Source organism: Hermetia illucens, chromosome 3, assembly GCF_905115235.1.
Source record: "Hermetia illucens chromosome 3, iHerIll2.2.curated.20191125, whole genome shotgun sequence".
NCBI lineage: Eukaryota > Metazoa > Arthropoda > Insecta > Diptera > Stratiomyidae > Hermetia > Hermetia illucens.
This window is the reverse complement of record NC_051851.1, coordinates 79,420,299-79,434,096: the sequence shown is the minus strand read 5'-3', so window position 1 is coordinate 79,434,096 and position 13,798 is coordinate 79,420,299. Positions and strand designations below refer to the sequence as shown.

The window sequence follows — 13,798 nt, the reverse complement described above, 5'->3', positions numbered from 1 at the left end:
GTCATATTGGGTATTAAATGAAAGGTCTTGATTAGTACTTTTCGATGCCAATTAAGTTTTGACATTGGTTGGAAAGGCGAGGATTGGGAGAGTCGAAAGTAAAGATTCTTTTAACGGACCTATTCTCAGAAACTACCCAACAGAAAAATCTTTAAAAAAATCATGAAGCTCTATACGTATATTATTATATTTTTGAAAATTTGAAATTGAGTATAAATCCCAATTGAATTCATTAGTAATATAGATTATAGTATGAAGCATGTTATCCCCAAGTTTTATCAAAATCATACTATTAGTAACAAAGTTACAGTAGCTCAAAGTTGTCTTTACCGTGTAAATTTACTGCAACCCAAAGTTCTGAATATTAATATCACACTAAAGTGAGTAGTCTGATATGATAAATGCATGTACGAGTACATAACGGGCTACGTACAAATGGGACAGTTCTGCACTCAAATATACAGAAGAAGCAAACAAAACGTTTGATAGCGCCGAGTTTCCGGTTTCCCGACTTGTTTTAGTTTTCTTAATTGTTTCCATTAGAAGGTTATTTGAAGCTTTAGGAATTTGAAGATATATTTCAGTGGTCAGATAACCATTTTTTTAATAATGTGACAAACATTTTTTATTCAGTACAAGTACAGTAAAACAGTAACGTTAAATTCATATGCATATGTACATAAAAACTGCTTAATACTAATATTAAACTAGTTGGAAATGTAACTTTACGAAGAAAGTAAAAATTTGTTTGCTGCTAATGCTACAATGCTTAGAATTACCGCCAAAAAAATTTGTTTAGGGTTACTATTGTATTGTTAGCCCAGTGAGTTGGGGCTTAAGAATACATTTAAGCTCTTTCCTGCTTCGTAGGAGGCGATTAGGAGGTATAGAAATTTGTGAGTTAACAACTTGCAAATTCTGAAACTTTATTGCAACCGGAACGTCAACAACATCTCGGGTAGACACAAACCTCACGGCAAAAACTTTTGCCTGTCGAAAGGGACTATGATTGGTCTAGGATGCCCTCGAAAACGCTTTGTACGAGCAATAGCACGTAAATCAGGAGAGGTTTGCTAAATGTGACATTTTGATCATGGTGGGTGATCTGAATGCCAAGGTACGCTTTAACAACACTTTTTTCGTATATTTAATGGGAAACCACGCCTTGGTGACCATAACAATAACGGCGAGGGGCTTGTGGACTTCTGCAGCTTCCACTGTCTCGTCATTGGTGGTACACTGTTCGAGAACAGAGCCTGCCATCAGGTCAATTGGGTTTCAACTGAATGACACCGTACGAGCAATCAAATTGACTACTTTGCGATCTGGAGTAGATTTAGCAGCTGCCTCTTGGATGTACGTCCTCGAAACGGATCACCAGCTGTCACTTACCTTCGCTTACGTGTTTCGGCCGCCACTTCTCGCGGGGTTGGGGAGCTGCGACCCGTCAAGTTCAACATCGACCGTTTGTATGATCTAGCTGATCGGACAGTAGATTCATTGAGTAACCCGCCTGAGAATATCGACGAGCATTAGGCGGCCATCGGTGGACAAAGGGTAGTATAGGTCCCAGAGCGAAACGTGGATTGGTACCCACGATGAAGTATAAAACCTGGGAAACGCCTGCTGAGCCAACACCAACAGTTCTACTACCAAACCCTATTTCCACTTCCACGTGGTGACCGCTGGGAGCTCTTTCTTAACGAAAAGCTGCAGACGAAGAAGGATGAAGGCAAGTCTTCTTGTCACGAGGCCACAATAGGAGCCTCGGACTAGATGGATTTTACAACGACAAACCCGCCAGCGAAAAAGGAATAACGATTTGCGCATTTTTTCATAGAACGGAAGAGACGGGTTGGAGAAGAGTCACTATAGCGGTCATCCAGTGAACCATATGCTCCGAGTCGGTTTTTTAATGAGCCAAAAAATGAAACCTCCTGTTATCGGCTTTGAAAACATAACTGCACTCTGCGCTTCGGGGGCAAATTTAGAAACATAAGCCTCTTTAACGTTCACGCACGAGTCAGTAGAACGAACCATAATAGCCTGTCCCAGATATGATATAAAAATCATACTTGGGGATTTTAACAGCCAAGTAGGGACGGAGCTCGTATTCAGGCAATGCGTTGGCTCCCATAGCTTAGATCAAAATACAAATGATAACGGACTGCGGATTATTTAATTAGCACAAACATACGTAGCCCTCATCAGACGGGACCACTTTCAACCAAATTGACCACGTGTTGATCGAACGCCGCCACCTCTCAGCCTTGATGAATGTCAGAACATATAGGGGGGCAAATATAGACTTGGATCACTATCTAGTTGGCATGCTGCTCCGAGCTCGAATAATAACACGACCCAGAATTCCCTCTGACAATCAGGTGAGAATTAACGCTGAAGCCATCCATAACGCAGCTCTCCGCAACACCTATAAGAGGGAAATGGATGCCGCAATAACCGCAGTCAACAGAGATCCTGGAGATGAAGCATCAACAAATGATTTTCACAATCACCTGAGAAAAGTTATCATAAATACGGCCACAAATATACTTGGCGTCAGCCGCAAAAATAGTCGGAACGGGTGGTTTGACGGTGAATGTAAGCTAGCAATGGAACGGAAAAATGCTGCATACCGAGGAATGCTACGTTCTCAAAGAACGCGGGCACGCGCAGAGACTTATCACGAACTCTGTCGAGCGGAGAAGCGACTTCACAGACGGGAAAAGGAAGCCTGGGAGAATCAACAGGTCTATGAACTAGAAAAGTACAGGGAACAACCGCGCAAATTTTACCAACAAGTCAGCAGGATGAAGCCTTACACACCTCAATGCTCATCCTGCCGAGACAAAGAGGAATATCTGATTTCCGACAGAATGCGAATATTGGAGCGATTGGTTGAGGACTTTGATGAACTACTGAACAACCAGAACATCAGCGAGTTGGACGTTCCGCCAACTGAAGACGACGGACAAATACTGCCACCAACAAGTGAAGAGGAAACAGTCCGTGCAATTCATCGGCTCAAAAATCATAAGTCGCCAGGAGCCGATGGAATTACAGCCGAATTGAATTATTATGGAGGCGACCAATTACACCAAGTGGCTCATCAACTTGTACTCAAGGTATGGGACAGCGAATCAATGCCTGACGACTGGCAAAGAGGCATTATCTGTCTCATACATAAAAAGGGAGATATCACACAGTGCAGTAATTATTGAGGCATCACGTTGCTGATTACCATCTATAAGATACCCCCAGAATATCATTGGCCCATACCAAAAAGGCTTCACTCCAGCCAAATCAGCAACAGATCAGATTTTCTCTGTGCGGCAACCGATGGAAAAACTGTTGGAATATGGACATCAGTTGCACCACCTATTCATCGACTTTAAAGCCGCCTTGAGAAAATTCGGTATCCCGACGAAATTGATAACACTGACTAGGCTGACCCTGACCAATGTGCGAGGCCAGATAAAAGCAGCAGGATCACTCTCAAGACCATTTGACATAAACAACGGTCTACGACAAGGGGATGCCCTATCATGCGTCCTCTTTAACCTGGCCCTGGAGAAAGTGATCTGTGATGCTGAGGTAAATGCAAGAGGTACGACTCTCTTTAAATCCAATCAACTGCTGGCCTATGCTGACAATATCCACATCATGGGAAGAACCACCCGAGACGTACAAACTGCCTTCATCCAAATCGAGCAGGCAGCGCGAGGTCTTAGGCTGTACATCAGTGAAGGTAAGACAAAATATATGGTGGCAATGTCGGCACCGAAAACCAATCAACAACATCAAACCGCACTTGTCAAACGAGAAGAATAAAGATAGGAGATCTAGGGAGATCTAGGGTTGAAAATCACAACCGATAACAGCTACGACGATGAAATCCGCACATAGTTGTTGACAGCCAACAGAGTCTATTTCAGCTTGCAAAAACTGTTCCGCTCGAAATGCATCACCATACGGTCAAAGCTCTTACTGTGCAAGACAATGATCTTGCCAGTCCTCATATATTCCTTGAAGTTTTGGGTTCTTAGCAACAAAAATTGCGACCTCTTGGCAGCGTTCGAGAGAAGAATCCTTCTCCTGCCTGAGATGGAGCGATGGGGTAGGTCAGGACGACAGACAGCTTTTAGGGATACTGAATTGGTGGACCTCGGCACAAAACCGGGATGTCTGGAGTTCCTTATTAAGGCAGGCCTAGACCGGATACCGGTTGTTGCACCGTTGACAATGATATTAGGCGGCCATTAATGCTCTTTTTTCGAATGTAACGCTGGTCGTCGACCACGTCCCGAAGGAACGTGGTGTGACTACTGAATCGTGGAAGCGGATCGACGAACGGGAGGCGTTGCTCAGTTGGTTTCAGCGAATAACTGTGGGGTGATGCGTCCGAACTCCGTTATCGATAAAGCCAGCGTAGTGAACGAGAATTTCCTATTGCTTTGGTCAGGGAAGGAATAGATGCCAGCGGAGCACAATGATTTCAGAAGTGTATACCCCATCACGAAACAATATGATTGTGGTCGCAAATCTTTCGTTGGTTCTGTGACTGACATCAACGTTCGACATCTGATCCAAGATGACGAGCAGCTAAAGAGGTGGAAAGAACACTTCATCACAGTTCTTAATCATATCACATCCGCTGAAAACACCTCCATAAAAAAGTAATTCATGCTATTGGCTGCTTACAGTTGATGAATTCGCGATGAATTTTCGACGGTGAAATGCATTTTTTAATGGAATGTCATACAGAAAAATTGTAAAATGTCTCCCACAGAATGTGCAATGTAAGAAGGGCATTTCTGTTGCCGTCCTGCTTTTGTTCTACCAAATTGCTGTTAAGAAGCAACATTTTGAGTCGTATTATGATTTTTACCGTAGTTTCCTCTATTATCTTTCTGTCACTATATTTTCTTTAATTACATAATTAAGGGAAGCAATATTCCCGTTGTTTCCAATGAGGCCACGCCGCTGCTAATAGCTATTATCAGAGCGACATTTGATGGTGCAAAATGACACGCGCTGGACACCTGGACTAAGCTGATGACATCTGTTTGCTCTCACCGGGTCATGGACCTTGGCTAAATGTCTCCGAATTTAGAAAGAGAGGCAAGTAGATTTGCAATTTGTATATTTAGGGAGCGTGGTTTCTGCAGACGGTGGTACCGAACTGAATGTTGCCCGACACATTAACAGCGCTTGATCCGCTTTCGCTGCCTTGTCTAAAATCTGGAAATGCAGTTATCTCAACATCTATATTAAATTGAGGCTGTTCTGTGCTAGTGCCCTTTCTGTAATGCGTGGCGTGTAGGTGCAATCGACGTGCTATACCTCACCAAAGGGTGAATGGCAACCATGTATATATATTATTTATCAGGTTCGAAGGGGACTGCTGAATTTTTTAAAGCAGTAGAAGTTAAGGTAAATAAATTTGAATTTGAAAATCTCAGTTACGAAAAATTCTCCTAAAATACTCGCCGGAAGATGAAACATATTATGCATTATTAAGCCAGCAGACTATCCACAAATATACCACATAAACTTCTGGAAAATGCTTCAAAGTAGAAAAAAACTTCTGCTCCGTAGAGAATATGTTGCAAATCTGCTAATTCTGCCATTCTATGCACCTCAAAAAAAACCACACATATCAATTGCCTGTGTCCATGCACATTGCACTTTCGCACTCTGCGAATTTGTTAATTTTCCGTACATACTCGACATTTGTCTGTTTGTATTCATTCTGGCCTGTTGCCATCAGCAGATAACTTTCGCATAATGCACAACAAGAGAAACTGACAAGAAATTTTGAGGAAGGTATCTTGAGAAAATGACGAGAAGTCAAGATGTCTACGGTAGATAGTGTTCCAAGGCGCGATGGTATGCGGCTAATAATAGGCATCGGGATAGGATTCATTGAATCAATTTAATTTGGATCAAATGAAGAGCTGAAAAGGTTACTTCAGATTGGAATTCAGCCTTAAATTTAGAAGTTTGCCAGAAAAGTTTTTCCTGGATTTCAAATTCCTTTGAATTACTCAGTGATTCTGGGAATGTGTCACCTTTTATTATGATTGCCCGCTAATGAGTTATATAGTTACAGTTAAAAAGACCCTTGGGCACATATCTACAATAAAAAGACAGAAAAGTCGAATTACAATCACCCTTGAGAAAAATTGCAATCTCACTAGAGGCATACAAATTAAATGAAAATTTTGCATATCCAGATGTTTCCCCGTGTGGATTACATCTGGACCATCTTAAGGAAATTTTATACGTATAAATCACTCAGGATGCGCGTAAACGAACGACCCCAGTGTTTCTTGATTTATTTCGCATATTAAAAATCATTTAAGCAAAGTGTGTTTTGTATCATGTCGTATTTCGTTTAATGAGAAACTGGGGATTTGTAGGTGAAATAAAAGCACCTGACGGAACGATAGCAGCAGTAAACATACTTAACACTGAAGAGTGGAGCTGGGAAATTTATTTACGAATATAATTTATTTAAAGTACCATTTTATGTTCGGTGAAACGTGATGGATGTGCTTTAAATGAAATTTATTCCAAATTATTGCCTAAATTGGTTTCATGTTCGCTAGAGAAAGGGAGGGACAAATAAAAATTCGGAAAGTGAGAAATTTTTTGTACATACACATGTATAAATACGAAGTCTATCTTCAAGGCTCCGGGGGATACTAAAAATTACCAATACTATTTTGGATGTCTACAAGAAAGCCCTGTATCCCTTTTCGACATTGTTTCGAATTCTTTTGACATTTGGATAAGTAAAAGATGAGTTATTATTTTTTCTAGACTACTGGTGGCACTAAGATATGGACTTAAAAAATAGAAACAAAAAAGGACGATAGAAAAAGTTCTGGTGATGCCAGGCACATGTTCGGAAGACAAGCTGCTAGCATCCAGCCAGGAAACAGTAGTCGACGAGGGGAGTACAGTCGGCGCCAGGCGTAGTACCACTGGACGGCGTGGACCCGTGGACCCTGGTTCGAATGGCAACTCCGCTAGCGGCAAACTAGCACCGGAGGTGCGGACCATTGTTGAGACCAGGCTATCGGAGATGGCATCATCGTCATCCTTTTCCGATCCAGCTAGTAAAATTAAATCTGTCAACCCTGTTACCTACTAATTTGGAATTTCATTGAGGTTCATCTTTTACAACGGTCACTAAGATGGAAGCGATTCGGATATATTGTAGACTCAGATTACTATTTGATTGGCATGGTGCTCGAATAACAACACTGCCTTGAATCCCTTTTGATAATCAAATCTCGGAGTTGGGGGAAATGGGGGAAATAAGGGGAAACGCCGCAATAACTGCAGTCAACAGAGGTCCTGGAAATGAAGCATCGATAAATTGTCTTCACAACCATCTGAAGAACATTATCATTGATACGGCCATAAACATATTTGACCCCAGTTGCAAAAAAGGTCGGAACCGCTGGTTCGGCGACGAATGTTGACTAGCAACGTGGCAATGCAGCACACCTAAAGAATGGAAGCGCATGCAGAGACCTATCATGAACTTCCTCGAGGTCTATGAACTGGAAGGGTAAAGGAAGCAATTGCACCAGGCGCCAAACATACGCCTGGATGTCAATCCTGTTGGGGTAAAGAAGGGAATTTGATTTCCGATCGTATGAGCATATTGGAGCAATGGGTTGAGTATTGTAACCAAAATATCGCGAGCTGTTGTTTCCGCCAACTGATCACGAAAAACAAATGCTGCAACCACCTACCATGAATGAAACAGTCCGTGCAATCTATCGGCTTAATAAACATAAGCCGCCAGGAGCCGATGAAATTACAGTCGCATTGGTTAAGTATGAAAGTGACCAATTATACTTGGCGGTTCATCAAGGTGTGGACCAACAAATCAATGCCTGATAAGTAGCTAGGAGGCATTATTTGTCCCATATGACAAAAGCGCAGCAATTATAGAGTGCCATCTATAGATAATATCCTATCCTGCTAGGGCGGATAGCCCCTTACACCCAGAACAACATCGATCCGTACCAAAGAGGATTCACTCTCGGCAAATCAGCAACAAATCAGATCTTCTCTCTGCGGCAAGCGATGGAAAAACGGTTGGAATATGGACATCAGTTGCATCATTCTTTTATTGACTTCAAGACCGCCCATGATAGAATAGCCAGGGCGGCGGCCATGGCCCAATTTTATATTCCGACCAAATTGATTAAACTGATTAAGGTGCGAGGCCAAATAAAAGCAGCAGGATAACTCTCGAGACCATTTAACATCAACAACGGTTTAAGGTAAAGGCGATGTCCTATCGCCCACCTTGCCCTGGAAAAATCCATCCAACTACTGACCTATGCTGATGATATTGGCATCATTGGAAGAACAACCAGAAATGTACAAAAATGCATATATCCAGATCGAGCAGACGGCGTAAAATCTAGGTCTGCACATTAACGAAGACGAGACGTAATATAAGGTGGTAACGTCAGCACCAAACACCAAAGAGGTAATAGCACCAAATGGGGCCATTAAAGTCAAATGAGAACAATAGAGACAGAAATCCACAACTTTAAGACGGTTGATAATTTCTCCTATGTAAGGTCGAAAATTACAACCGATAACAGCTACGAGGATGGCATGGGCTCATGGCTATTGGCAGCCAACAGAGCCTATTTCAGCTTACAGAAACTGTTCCGCTCGAAGTGTCTCATAACAGGGCCAAAGTTCCTATTGTATAAGACAATGATCTTGCCGGTCCTCATGTATTCCTAGGAGATTTGGATTCTCAAGAAAAATTGCCAACTCTAAATCGCATTCCAGAAAAGAATCCTCCTGCGTGGGTTGGAGCGACGACGTAAGCCAAGACGGCAGACAGCTTTTAGGGATATAGAATTGGTGGACCTCCGCCAAAAGTCGGGATGTCTAGAATTCCTTACTAAGGCAGCCCAACACATGAGCATGGCCAGAACGAATTTTGATTCCTCACTTTTAAGTAATGAAGTCGCAATCCAGGCAGGAATTTTGGAGGCTGCAGCACCCATAATGGGAAAGGTGGACACCCGACAACGGCCGTTCTGTCGGTGCACTGCCGCCTAATCCTCCCCGAAAATGAAAAAGTTAGGTTCGGCAGAAGGAAAATTTAACGACCGCAAAGGAGAGAATGGTCAGAACGTTCTCGTCCTTCTTACCCCGGAAAAGGGGAAGAAAGGAAAGTTGGTGATTTAAATGGAGCTGGTCAGACACCGGTAGATGAAAACGGTTTGAGAACTGCCCCAACATCTTTCTGTTACAATCTATGGTATTGGAGAGGACATTCCCAAGGTCAACAGTTTATGTCCTAATATCAAATTGGTTAGAAGCAATCGTGGTAAGAAAATTCTGTGTCCAGGACCTATCTGCGTTCATCTTACAAAACCAAGTTCATAGTGACAGAAAAAGCATCATAGTTTCCTTGCCTACCACTGACGTAACGTATGGCAAAGTATGTGGAGTTAAGTAGTCTTGAACTCTTACCTAGGTTGTGATGCGAATGTTCAACATATTAGTTGAAGACGTACTGAATGCAATCCTAGAGGAGAGATGATGACCTAATAACCGCGAACATTCGGTCAACGTGAAGTAATTGACCAAACAATTTATATCATAAGAATTTTAGAGTTGATTAGAAACTGGTGGGTGCTAAACTAGCTTGCACTATCAGACTACCATTGCCTAGAATTAGAATGGACTGTAATAAAAAGGCGGAAACGCATTGGGCAAAGTTCAATAAGCTGGCAATAAAGTACAGGTCACTACGCGTTTAGCGATAGAGACTCAACTGAGAGCGGCAGCTCTAAGCACTCGGGCCTTTTATTAGGTCAATTGTACTGTTCTTTAAAATCAGAGGAAGCCGGCAGCTGCATATGAAATCCTCATATCGGATGTATATAGCTAACTTGCCTCAGTTTTTTCTACGTGATGGTTGTAAGAGCAGTGTCCCATCGAAAGCGGTACCATGTTTTTCATGCCCCCTTCTTAAAGAGCAGTAAGAATTCGCACTAGAAGTCCCGGGTCCTTTCATAAAAATGTTTTCTGCCCACAGGAATTTATTCATTTGGTTTAATAAACCCTTTCAAATCCACCCTAAATGTTGGCTCTGGTTTTATCAGAGCTAGACTCTTGGCAAGCTAGTCAGTCAGCCTCCTTATTGTCAGTGATGATCGAGTCTCTTACCATTCGCTTTATGAGTATTTCGTTCAATCGGCCAAGTTTCATTAGCAACTGGTGGCGGCTCCGTAATAACGGGTGTTGCTATTTAGTGCGGATAACTCTACTTGGCTGTGAGAGCAGATTCGAATGGTGAAGCTTTTCCCGGGAGGTCGACCAACTTCATAGTCGGGTTATGAGTGCCATGAGCGGTCCAAGGATATTTGGGCAACGAGTCGCTAAATTTGTGCCAGCAGCTTCCACATGCCCATACACATTAAAATGGGGTTTTGTACATCCAAAAACCAACCACGTGAATCCATTTTGGTAGCATCAGCTGCGAATTATTTGTAAAGTTGAATTCAAACAATCGCTTACTGTGCTCTATTAGCAGGCACCTTAACAAGTCATAGAGAAGCCCCGTGGATTGCCTCTAAGGCATCTGGTCTCAGTAGACTTCAGTCCGACCATTATGGGAATCTTTCTTGAATCCAGCATGTGTGAAGAATTCAACGGGTTATATCGATTCCATCCTGTCTTGCCACGTCGAGTATGGTGTCCTCCATTAGATTTGCCTTTCTGGTAGGCACGTTGTTTGCATCGAAGCGATGGTCTAGGAATGCATTTATCCCTTATGAACCAATCTACTAGCGTTTCCAAGTCCTCCTCCTCAAAGAAGTCAGGCCGATCGAATGAAAGCGGAGGTGGGTTTCCCTGGATTGCAGTAAATGTTACCAGGTAATTCGAATATGTGTCAAGCATCCGTTGTAAGTATTCCAAATATGTGTACCCAGGGAATCCATTTTCTCTATTATTAGGACATGATTAGTGCATTTGGGCCCACAGGTTTGTATCTGTCGATTGATTTAAATGCCCATTTACTGACTCGAGCGATATTATTTTTACATGTTAAAACCCAGTGTCTGGGTCGAGGACTGTACGCGCTTGTTTTATCATAGTGTAGTGGTGGGATACGGCAAGGCTTTAACAAGGGTCCTCTTGAATTTCAAGGTTGTCCAGAGTCAGTTAATCCCTTTGCAAAAGCAGCTCCATAATGCGAGAAGAGCATCCTTATCACCCTGTTGACCTTTTATGGATAATTTAACCATTGTGGTCTCCCCATAACGTAGGTCTTGAAACTATCATGCAAGAGGTGGGTCTAGCGCTTCTGTTAGTATACAGTAGGTCAGCATATCAGAAGTTTAGCCCCTTCATTTTCTTGCCAGCAACCCACGGTTCCAAGATATACAAATATTTTACAGCAATTGACCCAATGACTGATTAGTACAGTTTCCGTTTTACAATGCTACCGATCTTCAAAGTGAGAAGCAAACTGTGAGGCTGGGGTACCGGGATGATTAAAAGTAGTTCAACTGGGACGCTTACAAAATGGTAAAATCGCTTTTCTAGAAATCATATTTTCGTGGTCGCTATGTACAATTCAGTCAAAATGCTGGTTTAGATTTCCGACATTTTGTATGGAAACCAAAATCAGAGGATTACTGTTTGAATTAGAGTTATCACGATCTTTCAACTCAACAAAAACGTTAGAATTATAATTTTGTTTTCAAAATAGTCTCATCTTCTGTGAGAAAGGGGACCAATTAAATAACGTAGGTCGAATTACGACTAGTTCTGTTGTACGCTATGTTTAGTTCACTAACATATGAAGAAGTTATTTTCAGCATAATGCATGTATATGTATTTTATGTATCTTTTATTAAATATTTTTATGTCAGAAATAACAGCTTGGGAAATCCCAAGCCCAAGCAATCCGCTCATACATTATGAAAATGCTGTGTATACTAAGGGAACTCATAAATCAATTTGGTTTGGACTTATTTTGTTGATATAACATGTGCGTAAGCAGCCCCAACCTTTGATATGATTCCATCCACTAAATATTATTAAAAGAGTATGCGTCATCAACAAGACATAACTAAACTTAGCCCTTACCAAATAGTCTTGTGATCGCGTTCTCGAGTTGATGGTATCTGTCGTATTGCTCCCTATATTCCTTGTAGGCGATGACTCCTAGGAAAAAGTAAAATTTTATTGACAACCAACAATTTCATCCAAATTAGTAAGTTACCTGTAGTAGGTCCTCCAGACTTTCAATATATTCGATAGCATTTCTTAATATTTCAACTTTGGGAAGTCTTTGATTGGGGTTTGAACTGGATCGTCGCTTCAGCAGCTCGAATGCTTCATTCACCTGGAAAAGATTAAGACAATGATTACGAATTTATTGAAAGATAGAACCGTATAATCAGATTTTTCGAGCACTGGGAGATTTATTCTGATGAAAAATCCTGATTATTAAAATTAACAATTGTAAATATGCTCGCCGCTCATCAAGGTTCCGTAAGTAAGACAATTTTGTCTATTTTCTCATGAGATCACTACCATTTGATTAATGGCGGGACAAAATACCGTTGCTGAGTACTACTTATAAGATATTCTCAGCTATCTAGGATAGCCCCATACGCCCAAAGCATAATCGGCCCATACCGAAGAGACTGCACTCCAGGGGCAAATCAGATTTGCTCTTTGTGGTAAGCGATGCAAAGACTGTTTGAATATGACCACGAGTTGCATTATTTTTTCATTGACTTTAAAGCCGTCTATAATAGCATAGCTAGGGTAAAAATAATGGTAGCAGACGAAAACTTTGATAGATAACAGCTATGACATTCAAATCTCCACATGGTTGTTGGCAGCCAATAAAGCCGATTTCAACTGGCAAAAACAGTTCCACTCGAAACGTCTCACCATAGGGTAAAAGCTTTTACTGTATAAGACAATGATCTTCCCAGTCCTCATGCATTCCTCGGAAACTTGGTTTCTTAGAAAAAAATTTGCAAACTCTTAAGCGCAGCCGAGAGAAGAATATTTAGTTCCTTACATAAGGATGGACCATTCCGTAGCCTATGTAATGAGTAAATTTATGAGCGATACCACGACCGTTTGGTTGTGGATAGAATGCGACTTAAATCTTATTAGAATCGAGTCGATGTCTGCCTGTCCGTCCGTCTGTCACACCCGATTTATTCGGAAACCGCCAGACCGATTGTCACCACAGTTGGTAGGAGCGTATATGTTGTTCCCTTTACATACAGCAAATGGCACCATTTTGTGTTAAGTTTAAGGTTGGCTCCCCATACATGTGAATGGAGAGTGCCAAATTTTTTTCACAAAATATGGCCATGTGTGGTATCAAACGAAAGGGTTCAATTAGTACTAGTTCCATATTTGATATCGGGTGAAACATAGGGGAGTGAGGGCTCAAAATATGACCATCAAAAAGTGTAACAGGTCCTGTTCTCAGAATCTATCCAACTGAAAATCTGAAAAAAATCACAGTAGTGTATCTCTACGAAATCTAGGCCTCAAAATACATTCGGTTTCGATATCTGCACAAATAAAGTTGATAATAGCATATTTTCACATTTTAGAAATTTACCCGCCAACCCCCTTATGTCCATCCCAGAAGTATAAGGCATGGGTGTAACGGATAACATAGTGCACAATTTGATCAAGTTTGAAGAAAATCCGACTATCATTAACAAAATTATAGGGGGTGAAACTTTGCCATTTTTCG

The 13,798-nt window shown here is 41.6% G+C and overlaps 1 protein-coding gene across 1 annotated transcript in view; it reads right to left on the bottom strand.

Annotated features, from left to right (window-relative positions):
- The window catches only part of LOC119651573 (myogenic-determination protein), a 113,321-nt gene that overhangs the window by 79,811 nt on the left and 19,712 nt on the right, over positions 1 to 13,798 (bottom strand). The window contains exons 2-3 of the mRNA XM_038055208.1: positions 12,290 to 12,412; positions 12,154 to 12,231 (exon numbers count right to left, since the gene is read on the bottom strand). Of these exons, the coding sequence (XP_037911136.1) occupies positions 12,154 to 12,231; positions 12,290 to 12,412 (201 nt within the window). The remainder of the gene's footprint in view (positions 1 to 12,153; positions 12,232 to 12,289; positions 12,413 to 13,798) is intronic.